The sequence below is a fragment of the Mesoplodon densirostris genome, chromosome 10, assembly GCF_025265405.1.
Source record: "Mesoplodon densirostris isolate mMesDen1 chromosome 10, mMesDen1 primary haplotype, whole genome shotgun sequence".
NCBI lineage: Eukaryota > Metazoa > Chordata > Mammalia > Artiodactyla > Ziphiidae > Mesoplodon > Mesoplodon densirostris.
Genome location: NC_082670.1, coordinates 65,574,102 through 65,587,147, shown reverse-complemented (window position 1 = coordinate 65,587,147; position 13,046 = coordinate 65,574,102). Strand labels below are relative to the sequence as shown.

The 13,046-nt window shown below is 46.8% G+C and overlaps 1 protein-coding gene across 1 annotated transcript; it reads left to right on the top strand.

Moving 5' to 3' along the window:
- Positions 1-993: 993 nt before the first annotated feature.
- On the top strand, positions 994-11,898 carry ZNF620 (zinc finger protein 620). Its single transcript, XM_060111063.1, is given in 5 exon segments — positions 994-1,481; positions 2,159-2,243; positions 6,040-6,166; positions 6,639-6,752; positions 9,001-11,898. Coding segments are annotated over 4 exon segments (1,269 nt in total). The 5' UTR covers positions 994-1,481; positions 2,159-2,219; the 3' UTR covers positions 10,005-11,898.
- Positions 11,899-13,046: the final 1,148 nt, after the last annotated feature.

Here is a 13,046-nt window from a genome sequence, read left to right as displayed (position 1 = left end):
CCATGGGTTGAGTGAGGGTGAATCTCTGTGGCTCTTGGGCCTTTTCCTTTGGGGTGTATGTGTGTAGTTGACCCAGCAGTGGCAAGCCTGGATCCCTGGTTATAGCTCTCCATCTAGTTCATTTCTGGTTATAGTTCTCCCACTTCTCCTTCTCTGTTCACAGTCACTCCAAAGTGGAAGCTGGGTTGTTGATGAGAAAAACAATGTGGCTGCATGATTTCTCCCTTAATCTAGCTGCCACTGCCACACCTCCTGAAGGAATAAGCCTCCAGCAGGGTATTCCCTGCATCTCCCTTAACTGCCCCCGCCCCTGCCCTCATCCCGCCAAGCTGAGACTTCTAAGCAGCACCTTCAGGGAGATCTCATTCTGTGCACTCCCTGTACCCTACACATAACAGAGATTAGGCAAGCTGTGAGGCAGACTTCTGTCTGCTCCTACCGTTCAGTTTAAATTGTAATGCGCTCCGCTGACAGTCCTCAGCATTTACTAGTGTGAAATCGAGCTAATTCTCTAGTTTCTAGCCTTCTCCGGGAAAGTTAGCACTTAGTATGTGAAATTTTGCCTTGTTAACACGTTTGAAGGAACAGCGATTGAGCCAACTTCCGACTGTTAGGTTAATCTTTACCAGTCCACCCTTGGACTCTGTCCCAGGAATAGGGAGGGATTAAGAAGAGATACAAACATTTGTTTCCATATATGATGTCACATCCTGGAGGTCAAGAATCCCCGCTTTTCGATCAAAGTTGCACCAGCCCTGCTGCGGCCCCATCTGCAGCCAGCGGCTGAGATCTAGGTAGGCAGGGTTGCCACAAAACCGTCGCTGCCGCCACTGGCCATCTCCAACTTGCGGAGATACGGCCCGGCGAAGCGGGAGGGTCACGTGAGCGCCCTGGACCGGCACCACCGAGAGGAAACCTCCGGGCTTCCTAGAGCGGACGGTGAGCTTCCGCCATCCTTCCGGCTCGGCGCTGGCTGAGGGAGCCCGCCCTCCGGCGGCAGAGTGGAACGTTGTGTTGGCCGGCCACTGGGGTGAGCCCGGCCTCGGAGGCGAGGTGGCTCGGCGCATTCGTGGTCTTGGCTGGCTTGAGAGCCTTGACCTGGAAGAGCCTGGCCGAGGAGGCCCGCTCCCCTGCCCGCGGTGGCGGGTCCGTTCGTCTTCCTCCGAAGGGCTTTCTGTGCCCGCTTTCTTTGTTGGCGTCTGGAGATGTCGGCGTCGCCTGCTTCCCGCCGCTCCGAGCGGGCGTGCGCCCAGCACCACCCACCGGTCCACTTGAGCATCTCTTTTTCCTGTTTTGACCCGCTGCCAAGCCTCCACCTGCATTTTGTGCTGTAGCCCCTCTCGGTCCAGGCGCCCTCTTTCTCTCCAGAGGAGACCTGTCTTGGTCATCGTGTCAAAGTGTCCAGGGTGAACTGAACTCAGCTTCGACTTGTACAGAGGTGACCCGGTCTTTGAAAGGGAGAATGAGAGAGTAGAGAGAGGGTGAGTGGAGACTCAGTAAAGCAGGGAAGTCAAGTGAAACCCATCTGGGTTTGCTAACTGGCGCTTATGGAAGTTAGGCTCCTACCCCCTCCCACAGAGACTGGGAGACAGAGGCCCTATCTTCAGGAGTTGGGTGGAACAAGCACTACATTCTTTAGACAACCTTGAATTTTCTCAAGCAGACCCTCTAAGAGGGGGTAGGGTCATCCTAGGGATGTGGCCTTGAACTGTTAGAGATGATGTTAATGTCTTGTTCATGTCTTCATAAGCCAGGGTTTGAAGGCCTAGCTGAGAAAGGGCTCAGGGGAGCCTGCCAAGAGTCTGGTCAAGGACAGAATCTTTGTCACTGGTCAGGGTCACAGGACATACTCAGTAAAAATTTTCTGTTCCAACCCAAGCAGTCACTGAGGCCAGGATTCTCCTCTAGCCGAGACTCAGTTCTGGATAATGTAGTGTTGTGGCATATTTTGAGAAGCCTTGTGCCTTGCCAGCAAGGGGATGGAGCAGTTATAACTCTGTGGGTGAGGGGAGGGGCCGGGCTGCCATGGAGTGGTAGGGCAGTCATTGTCCTAAGAGTTAAGGGAGTCCAGGGATGGTGGTGAGAGATGTGAAGGGGAGTAATGCACATACGGGCTGCGAGAGAGGGGCAGTTTCACTTGGAGCTCTTTTCTCCTTAGATCTGAGACTCTTCCTCTTCCCAAATCAGAGAGCAGTGCAGGAAGCCAGGGGACGGCAGCCATGCTTCAGACAACATGGTCCCAGGTGAGCTGGCTTCCTGACAGCTTTTCTTAGATCAGCTCTCAGAGAAGTCTACGCAGACTCGGGCGTGACTTGGGTTCCCCTTTGCCAGGCAGCTGTGGATGTGTGTCTATGCGGGTGAGGGTGTGTTCGGGGAAAAGTGGTTTGAGGTGAGATGAGATTATCCCCAGTGGGAGATACCTTTGTCTACAGAGAGGACATGATTTTCAGAAGATCCATATAATTGCATGAGGTGGAAGCACTACCAGTAAAATTTTCTGGGAGCTAGAAATCCACTTCAGTTTCTACAGATGAAGTCTACCAAGAGGCAGGTCTCCTGTGCCAGTAGTTTGCACCTGTCCTTGGAGGCCATGGAACTTAGAAGAATTTGGAAGACACCCTCGGGATGCTAGATGAGTAAAGCATGAATCTAGGAGAGGCAGGAGGAGGACTGCAAAACCAATGACATTAGGCAGTTCAGACAATTATTGGGGAAATACAGGAGGACTGAGTAGTGCAGCAGAGGCTGTGGGGTGTGGAGCCAGAGAATTCTGTGTCATGTTTCCATGGTGTTTAAAATGCTTCCCAGCTCCCAGGAGAAACTGCACGGGTATTGGTTAATGGTCTTTCCTAGCTGTGTGGCCTCGGATTACTTCTAAACCTCTTTGGCTTCAGTTTCCTCAGTTGTAAAATGAGGAACGTAACAGTACCAATCTCAGAAGTGAAAATGAAAATTGATGATGCTTATGAAGCCTTAGCACAGTTTCTAGCACCTATTAAGCTCCCATAAATCTTAGCTATTATATAAAGACCATTCAAGTGACTAGTGCAAGGAAGTTTAATTAATGAATATGAATTGATTGCAACAAAGTAATACACTTGTTTAATGTATTTTAAAAAATATGAGTTCTTCCTTTTGGATTGCGGTTGCGGTCTAGATGATTCTGTTTGGTTTCAATATCTATTTATATGTGTAGTTACAAAAGGGAGCTGGGCTGGAGCAATATGCAGCAGATGCCTAAGTACAGGAGACTGGTTACACGGTGCGTGAAAGGCCCCCATCATTGGGCATTGAGACAGCAGAGGAAAAGTCTCTGGATACTGTAGCACCTGTGGTCACTGAAGAGAAGCCATTCCTGTTACTGTGCAGGCCCTCTGTCATGTAGTTGAACTAACTGAAGATGCCTTTGTAATTAAAACCTTTCTGGGTAGAAGCACTGAATTTCTCCAGGTTGGGCCTGGAACACATCCGGGTATACGGTGGGAAAGGGCTCTAAGGCTAAATGTTAATAGCTGTTTCCCTACACTGTGTCACACATTGGAGCCCAAGCAGCACTTGTATCTCTAAAAACAACACAAACTTGTAAGCACTTATTACATGCCAGGCACTACTGTAAACACTTTGCCAATCCATGAATTCATTTAATTATTATCCTTCAACAGCCCTTTGTGGTTGGTACCACCATCATACCCATTTAACAATGAAACAGGCAAGGCAACTTGCTGCTGGTTCCACAGCCAGTAAGTGGTACAGCAGCCAGGTTTTTGGACCAGGTGCTCTATGCTCTCAACCCATACACATCTGGCGGTTGAAGTGATGGGCTCCACTCTTCCAATTTCCAATCCTCCCACATTGGTGTAGCCACAGAACCCAGGCCTCTTGGGCACATGTGGAGCAATGGTCCCCTCAGTACCTGGAAGGGCAATCAGAAGTAGTGAACGCCAGAGAACCCTGGGTAATTCCCAGGATTGAAACCATTCTGTGGCTTGAGCCAGCCGGCCTACATCCCCCGGCGGACCTACCGAGTGGGGGCGCTGCGGGACCCGACCCTCCGGCCAGCAGCTCTGTCCTTTGCCGTGTCCCAAAGTAGGGACAGGACGGCTGCGGCTGCGATAGGGAACCACAGAGATGGGAAACATCCCAGGTTCCTAGAGAGGAGGAGAGACCGTTAACGCACTTGCCACTGAACCTGCTGGAAGCTTTCCCAGAGGCTGGCTGCAGTCCCATGCTTTCTCTTCGCTTGCACCGCGCGGGGTTAGTGGCTTCCTGGGATGCGGGTGCCGGTGTCCGGGTAACAGATTCGCTTTCCCCGGGTGTAGTACCGGGTTCTCCAAACCCTTTGCCTTTGAGGTGAGGGGGTAGCGGAATGGAAAGGGGCCAAGGAGGACAGAAGGTATTTGCAGGGTGCGAGCCAGCATCACTCTTACGCGTGCCTCTGTAGTTTCCTTTCGGTGTCACATCTCAGGACCTGGGGGGCAGTGTGCGAAGCAGAGACGCCTGCCATGCTCCAGAGCACCTGGCGCCCGGTGAGCGAGCATCCTTTCAGCCTCTGTGGCTCCCCTTCCCTGCCCTCGAGAGCAGGTGTCCGCTCTGCATCCAGATCCAGGTCCAGGCCTGTGGCTTCCGTTGTGCATCTGTCATTGTCGGGTGTGTTTGGGGAAGGGGAGGAGTTAAGGGGAGTGGAGAAATGAGAATTCCCAAACTAAGACGTAATCAGGATGGAAAAAACAAGTGAGTGTGGGGGATTGATTGGGATAGATTTGGCAGTTTGGGCTGAAAAATGGAAATGCACTAAAAAGTGGAAATCTGCATCACAGCATACAAGGAAGACCCTTTTCACTTCTGTCCACAAGATTGAAAAAGTCTTTACTTGGATAAAGCAATTCTAGTAGTGTTTTTTGTAGAATCCCAGGGCTTACCTCTCTGCTTCCCATCTCTCAGGAATTGGTGTCCTTCATTGCCTGATACCCAGTATCTAGAAAACCATTGTTTTATGTAACTTGTCTTATTTTGGTTCAGGCAGGAGGATAAATCTGTTCCCTTTGACTCCATCTAGATAAGAAGTGCAAGTTTTTCCTCAGCATTTAAAAAACATGACTCCTTTTACTTTGCCATCACGACTCCCAAGTCTTCATGTGTGTGTTGTTTTCCTTCTCTGAAAGCCTTTAGGATCTTGTTTTAAGTCTCTTTTTCTGAGGCTTCTCAGTGATGTGCTTTTGTGTAGGTATTTTTCATTCATTCCCTATATACTCTGGGGGTCCTCTCTCCTCCCTGGTGCTTTGAAACCAAATGTGTTACCAAGTTATAAATCAACTATACTTCAATCAGAAAACATAAAAACCCCAAAAACAAAAAAACAAACTTCCTTTTAAATAAATAAAAACTCAAAAAAAGAGAGAATATTTTACCAAGTTACAAAAAGCAGTTCACACTTTAAAAATATCCAGAGCTCATCCTTTGTTCTGTGGTGTGAATCAGGCTCCTTTTTGTTTGCTTCCTCCTCCACCAGCAGTTAAGATTCAGCTTTCCCTTCTCTTCTGTGTCAGTTACGATTTATCCTTTTTCTGCCTTTCAAAATTCTGTTAATACCTCTAGTCTGATTTGACTCTTCTCCTGTTGGGCCTTTGTGTTCCAGTGACCTAAGCGGGATTAGAGAGGGAGTAGAGATCAGTACAAAAGTTCTGTGGGCTGTGTTTATACAGATTTCCCTTGTGCATGTTCACACAAAACCCACGTAGGGGACAGTAGCCAGAGGGACCCATAGGCACACGGAGCAGGACACAGCAGAGTCGACACAGAGATCAGCAGGTGAAGGAAGGGCTGTTTGCTGGGGATGACCACAAAGGATGCAGTGAGTCTGGGGCTCCCCTATTGATGAGGGCAATGCTGGCTGAGGGCTGGCCCCTGCAGAGAGGGGTGTAGGGGGCTTGAGCACTGGATAGCTGTCCTCGGCAATAACACCAGCCCCAGTGAGTCTCTGCCCTTTACTTAGGCTCCTCTGCCCTCACACAGGGCTGGAGCAAGAACCTCTTGTTTCAGGAGCCAGTGACCTTTGAGGATGTGGCTGTGTACTTCACCCAGAATGAATGGGTCATCCTGGATCCTGCGCAGAGGGCCTTGTACAGGGAGGTGATGCTGGAGGATTATGCAAATGTGGCTTCCCTGGGTGAGATATCTTTTCTCCCTGCTCTTGTCTGCCTCTGCCCTTTGAGCATCCTGGCTTCTTTCTTCCTTTGACTTTGTGGGGTCTCTAATAACCCTTGTGGGCAGTTGCTCTGGAGGCTGAGCTCCCCAGAGGCTACTGGGTTGGGAGAGCCCTGGGTTCCCAGGTTTTGAAATCACTGTCCTCTAACCCTGGGAGGGATTCTGCCCCATGCATGGAGGGAAATGAAGAGCTGTCAGGAGCTCACCAGAGCCTTTGCCTCTGTCTTCAAGTTCTCTGAATATTTGGCACTTGAGTAGAGGATTATTCCAAGACTCTGCCCTGCCTTGTGGGAATTTTCTGTCCTCTAAGATGCACAGGCTGACTTCACTTTGTTTCTCCCCACCTGGCTCACTGGAGAAAAAGAGGGCTGAGAGGTGACCCTGCTTCATGATTCCCTCTACCTTTGTTTTCCTGTTTCTTTCTCCCTGGGCAGCTTTTTCGTTCACCAGACCTGTTCTGGTCTCTCAGCTGGAGCGAAGGGAACTGCCATGGGGCCTCGATCCCCGGGAACCTGTGGGCAGGGAGGCCCTCAGAGGAGTCTGTCCAGGCGAGTATGAGACCCTACCTTTTTTGCTTAGCCTGCTTTCTTGTTTTCACATTTCAATATGCGCAGAGTGTTTGTTCTCTTGTGAGACTGTTTTCATTCCTCTGGAATCGTTACATGTGATGCTCTGCATTCATAGTGGTTGCCTCCCTCAAGTGAGGAAGGGCCCTTCTCTTCCAAGAAGGGTGTGGCTGCAAGATTTCTTCGCGTGTTCACATTTGCCTCTCCACCTCACCACCTGCCAAGGGACACTGTCTGAGCAGGTCTTATCATCCCTGTCGTGTGGAAACATTTTATTTTTCCATCAGTTTGTTTTTGCAAAGATGAGGATGTCAGCCACCTTATGAGGAAAATAGATTTCTGGGGGCCTGTCTGGCAATCTACATATGCATAGGGTACATTATTTGTATGGGAAATTGAAGTATGTGTTCCCAAACACTAACTTAACAAATACTAAAAATTTATTTTTATAATGGAAATTTTCACACATATGCAGACACCAGCAGCCAAATGCACCCAGTGTACCCCTCACCTCAACAGTCCACCTATATCCTGCCATTCTTGTTTCATCTTCCCTCCATGGACACTTAAAAATATATGGATACCTCCCTGGTGGTCCAGTGGGTAAGACTCTGCACTCCCAATGCAGGGGGCCTCGGTTAGACCCCTGGTCGGGGAACTAGATCCCGCATGCATGCCGCAACTAAGAGTCCGCATGCCGCAACTAAGAAGTCTGCATGACGCAATGAAGATCCCCCGTGCCGCAACTAAGACCCAATGCTGCCTAAATAAATAAAAATTTTTAAAAATATATGTATATGTATGTATTTTTTAACAGATGAACTTTTGAAACAAAACTTGTAAATGAAAGGTGAATGGCTTCCTCATTTTGAGAGGTATTGATATGAGAATTAGAAATAACAGCATAGTATATATATATATATATATATATATATATATATATATATAATTTTTTTTTTTTGCTTTTGTTATTCTGCTTCACCCATTCTCTGCCTGTTAAAATTTCCTGTGCTCTTCAGACGCTTTACAGAGAATGTCCATTAATAATGCACATTGCAGGACTTCCCTGGTGGTCCAGTGTCTTAGACTTTGTGCTCCCAATGCAGGGGGCCTGGGTTCGATCTCTGCTCAGGGAACTAGATCCCACATGCCGCAACTAATAAGAGTTTGCATGCCACAACTAAACATCCCGCATGCTGCAACTAAAAGATCTTGCACGCCGCAGCCAAGATCCTGCGTGCCACAACTAAGACCTGGTGCTGCCAAATAAATAAATAAATATGTAAAAAAAATAATGCACATCGCTCCCCACCGCCTCCCCACTCCAGCCTCGTGTGCTTTTCTGGATATGACGCCAAGACTTCAGGTTGTCTGGGTTAAAAAATATTTTCTAAACAGTTTGCTTGTAAGCACATGCAGTTTTTCTCTGGCCCAGTGCTGATGATTATATTAGTTTTTCCTTTTTAGTTAGTTTAGGATTTCACATTCCTTACTGTGTGTTAGACCGTATATACATCCTGTATAGAGTTTTAGGAAAAAGGACAACGATCATTACGTGGTTGTCTATAGGACTGATGTCCATTCTTGGAAGCGTTCTTCACATGTCCAGTGCTCTTTTCTTTTAGAGGCAAGCCTGCACGTCTTCCCCTTCCTTCTAGATGCTGTGGTGTTTGCCCTGCGTGGTCCCCTCAGCCACTGCATAGGAGCCTGCTGCTTTACTAGAGCCAACTTGATGACAGAGGTTGGGTCTCTCTCAAAGATTATGACATGGATAACATTTAAAAAAATAAGCAGCTCTTAAGGAATTTCAGCCTGTCGGACCTTTTGTAGGACTTGAGCTGCTCGACTGCCCCTTCTCCACTCTCAGCAGTCTTTCTCTCACCTCGGGCTCTCCATTAGTCACTTCTTTACATCTGCACTGATCCATCCAATCCACTTGGGAGACAGCAATTGGTCCTTCTGCCCTAGTTAACAGACTCTACTGTTTTCCAGTCTTCATGCTCTTTACGGGAATGCTCCTGGCCTCGCTGGCCTCCCTGGCCTCTTTCACAGAGTTCCACTTGTGGGGCTCTGCTGTGTGGTGGTCTTTGATCATTTGGTGTACGTATTGGAAAATATCCCCTTACTCAGGGAAAATTAGAACCACTTGATCCTGTTTCCTCTTTAGCATAAGTATTTTCTTTTTGTGATATTGGGGGCTGACACTTGTATTTTCTTTTCATGATATCAGGCGGGGAGACCAGAACTGACAAGGAAGAAGCAACGCCAAAAGAACACATTTCCAAAGAAGCAGAGTCCCACGGACTGACATTAGGAGGGCTGCCAGGGAATGTTCCCCAGCACCTTGGCTTCAGGAGCCACCTAGAACAGCACAGCCACAGGATGGTTAAGAGGAAAGAGTCAAAGAGGAGAGATTTCACAGATGGGTCAGCCAGGCATCAGGAGGCCTGTGCTGTGGAGAGCGGGGAGAAGTGTGAGAAACTGGGAAAATACTTTAGTGTTAGCACACAACTCACTACGAATCAGACAATTTCTAGCGGTCAGCTATCTTATAAGTGTGGAAAATGTGACGGATGCTTCATTCGGATGGCGGACTTCCACAGACATCAGAGATGTCACACTGGTGAAAAGTCTTTTGAATGCAAAGAATGTGGAAAATACTTCAGATATTAGTCCTTACTTATCCGGCATCAGGTAATCTACATTGGGAAGAAACCATTTAAATGCAAAGAATGTGGGAAAGGTCTCAGTTCAGATATGGCCTTGATTCAGCATCAGAGAATCCACACTGGAGAAAAGCCCTATGAGTGTCGGGAGTGCGGCAAGGCCTTCAGCTGCAGCCCCGTCTTCCTCCAGCACCAGAGGTTCCACACTGGGGAGAAGCTCCATGAGTGCGAGGAATGTTGGAAAACTTCCAGCTGTAGCTCAAGTTTCATCGTCCATCAGCGAATGCACACTGGGGAGAAACCCTACGAATGTAAGAAGTGTGGGAAACGATTAAGCTCCAACACAGGCCTGACTCAGCATCAGTGGATCCACACTGGGGAGAAACCTTTTGAATGTAAGGAACGTGGGAAGGCCTTCAATCAGAAAATCACCCTGGTTCAGCATGAGCATGTCCACACTGGTGAGAAACCTTACGAGTGTAAGGTGTGTGGGAAAACTTATAGCTGGCGTGGAAGGTTCATCCTGCATCAGAAACTCCATGTGCAGAAGACATCTATCCAAGAGTAGCACTCTCCACAGCTAGGCTCACGGTGCCTCTTCTTGTTTCTCCCCATCTTCATGCTTTTGATTAATGTCATCACTGCCTTTTCTGAACTGTGCTAATTCTATTTATTTATTTATTTATTTATGGCTGCGTGGGGTCTTAATTGCAGCACGCAGGATGTTTCATTGTGTTGCGCCAGCTTCTCTCTAATTGTGGCGTGGGCTCCAGAGTGTGCGGGCTCATTAGTTGTAGCTCGCACACTTAGTTGCCCTGTGACATGTGGGATCTTATTTCCCTGACCAGGGATCGAACCCGCATCCCCTGCGTTGGAAGGTGGATTTTTTTTTTTTTTTTTTTTTTTTTTGCGGTACGCGGGCCTCTCGCTGTTGTGGTCTCTCCTGTTGCAGAGCACAGGCTCCGGACGCGCAGGCTCAGCGGCCATGGCTCACGGGCCCAGCCACTCCGCGGCATGTGGGATCTTCCCAGACTGGGGCACTAACCCGTGTCCCCTGCATCGGCAGGCGGACTCTCAACCACTGCGCCACCAGGGAAGCCCTGGAAGGTGTATTCTTAACCACTGGACCACCAAGGAAGTCCCTAACTGTGCTAATTCTTAAGCATCTGCTGCTTCTTTCTGCGTAACTGCAACGCATGCTCCTCTGGCCTGTCCCACTAAGATGTTTAATTCAGGCTCTCAGCTTCCATCATGAAACTTTCTTCAGGTTCTCTTAACCCTTTTTCCCCCAAGATGAACTCTCTTTACAGTTAGAAAAGACAAGAAACAAACCCCCAAACTTAAAAACATCAAAGGAAGGTTTCCAGATTGAAAGGATACACCAAGTGCCCAGCAAGATGGATTGGGGGGAAACCTACATCAAAGACCATCACTGTGAATGATCAAAGCACCAGGTTTAAAGAGGAGATGTTAAAATGTTTCTGGAGAGGGAAAACAAAAGATCAGGAGTAAGAATAGCATTGGATTTCTCAACAGCAACCTTGACAGTCAGATGACATGGTGTATGCCTTTGACATTCTAAGGGAAATGATTTCCGCCAGAATTTTATACCCTCAAGGTAGATTTCAGACCTTGTACCTCTTAAAATTTTATCTCCCCTGCATCCTTTCTCAGATGTGCAACCCTAAACAAGGGTTAAGAAAAAGGCAAGCTATGTAGACCCTCTATTATAATCTGTATATTGGAAGTCTCTTAAACACAAAAATGGAGGGGCCCTGTCTGTGTGGAGCCATCTACATCTTGGAAGGACAGTCCTAATAGAGTGCAGACTTCCGGAGACCTACCTTGGGTACAGTGCCCACCCTCACTACTTCTGACTCTGCAGTGACTCTTCGCTACTCAGTTGTAGTCTATGCCTTTGCAAAAATGGGGTGTTTGTACCCTTTGAATCAGATGCAAGGCCCTATTTGTCCTAAATTTGTCCATCTCATTACTGTTCCAAGTGACCTCCCATCAGCAAACATTCCCTTGCAATTTCATCTAGTTATTTTTTATGATCTGGAAGAAGCCACCATTATTTTCTGTTACCTGCGGTTACAAGAGAAGTAAATATGTTCTATTGTAGCATCCACTCATGCAGACAGCTTGACTTTGCCCACTGCAGGAAGCAGAGGGTAGTGGTTAATCATTCGGAGCTAGGCCAACTTTGGTATGAACCCAGGCGTGTGACCTTGGTTAAGTTATGGAAACTGCACTAATTTCCTTATCTGTAAAATAGGGATGACCGTCTACCTCACAGGATTGTGCTGAGGATTAACTGTATTAATACACATAGAAGCGGTTAGAACAGTGACTGGAGCATAATAAAGTGTTATTTATTATCATAATGTCATTGTTAAGTTTTGACTTATCATGTATATACCAGTGAAACAATCACCACAATCAAGATAATAAACAACCATAACACCCAAAACTTCGCTTATGCCCCTTTGTAATCCCTCCCTCTTGGCTCTCCCCAAGCAACCACTGATCTGCTTTCTGTCACTGTGGGGTTTTTTTGTTTTTGTTTTTTGTTTTGGCTGCACCTTGCAGCTTGTGGGATCTTAGTTCTACGACCAGGGATTGAACTTGGGCCCTTGGCAGTGAAAGCGTGGAGTCCTAACCACCAGACATCCAGGGAATTCCTTCTGTCACTTTGGATTAGCTTTCCTTTTCTAGGATTTTATACAAATGTTAACACCTTGTATGTATTATTATTTTTGGTCTGGTGTCTTTCTCAGCAAAATTTTTTTTTTTTTTTTTTTGCCAAATCCTAACCACTAGACCTTAAGGGAACTCCACTCAGTATAATTATTTTGAGATTCATCCATGTTGCATAATATCAGTGGTTCATTCCTTTCTATTGCTGAGTAGTATTCTACTATTGATATACCACCATCTATTTGTACATTCACCTCTTGATGGGCGTTTGGGTTATTTCCAGTTTTTGGCTATTACAAATAAAGCTGCTGTGAACATTTGTGTTCAAGTCTTTGTAAGGATGCACACTTTTACTTCTCTTCGGTAAACACCAGAAGTGGAACGGCTGAGTCATAAGGTATGTGTATATTTAACTTTTTAAGTATCTTCAGATTGTTCTACCAAGAAGTTGCGCCGCTTTACCTTCCTACCAGCATTGTGTGAGAGTTCCATTTCTAATACATCTTTGCCTACACTTGATATTGTTAGCATTAAAAATTTTAGCTATTATAATAAGTGTGTAATGCTATCTCATTAAGGTTTTAATTTGCTTTCCCTAATGACTTGATGTTGAGCATGTTTTCATGTGCTTACTTGCCTTCCATTATGTCTTTGGTAAAGTCTCTGTTTATATCTTTTGCCTATGTTTTTACTGGCTTTTCTTTTTATTGATCTTTGAGAGGTTTTTATATATTATAGATACAGGTCCTTTTTTGTATATGTGATTTCCAAACATTTTCTCCCAACTTGTGGTCTGTCTTTTCATTCTCTTAACAATATCTTTTGAAGAACAGAAGCTTTTAATATTGATGAGGTCTAATTTATCAGTTTGTTCCTTTGTGGATTGTGCTTTTAGTGGCATTTTAAAGAA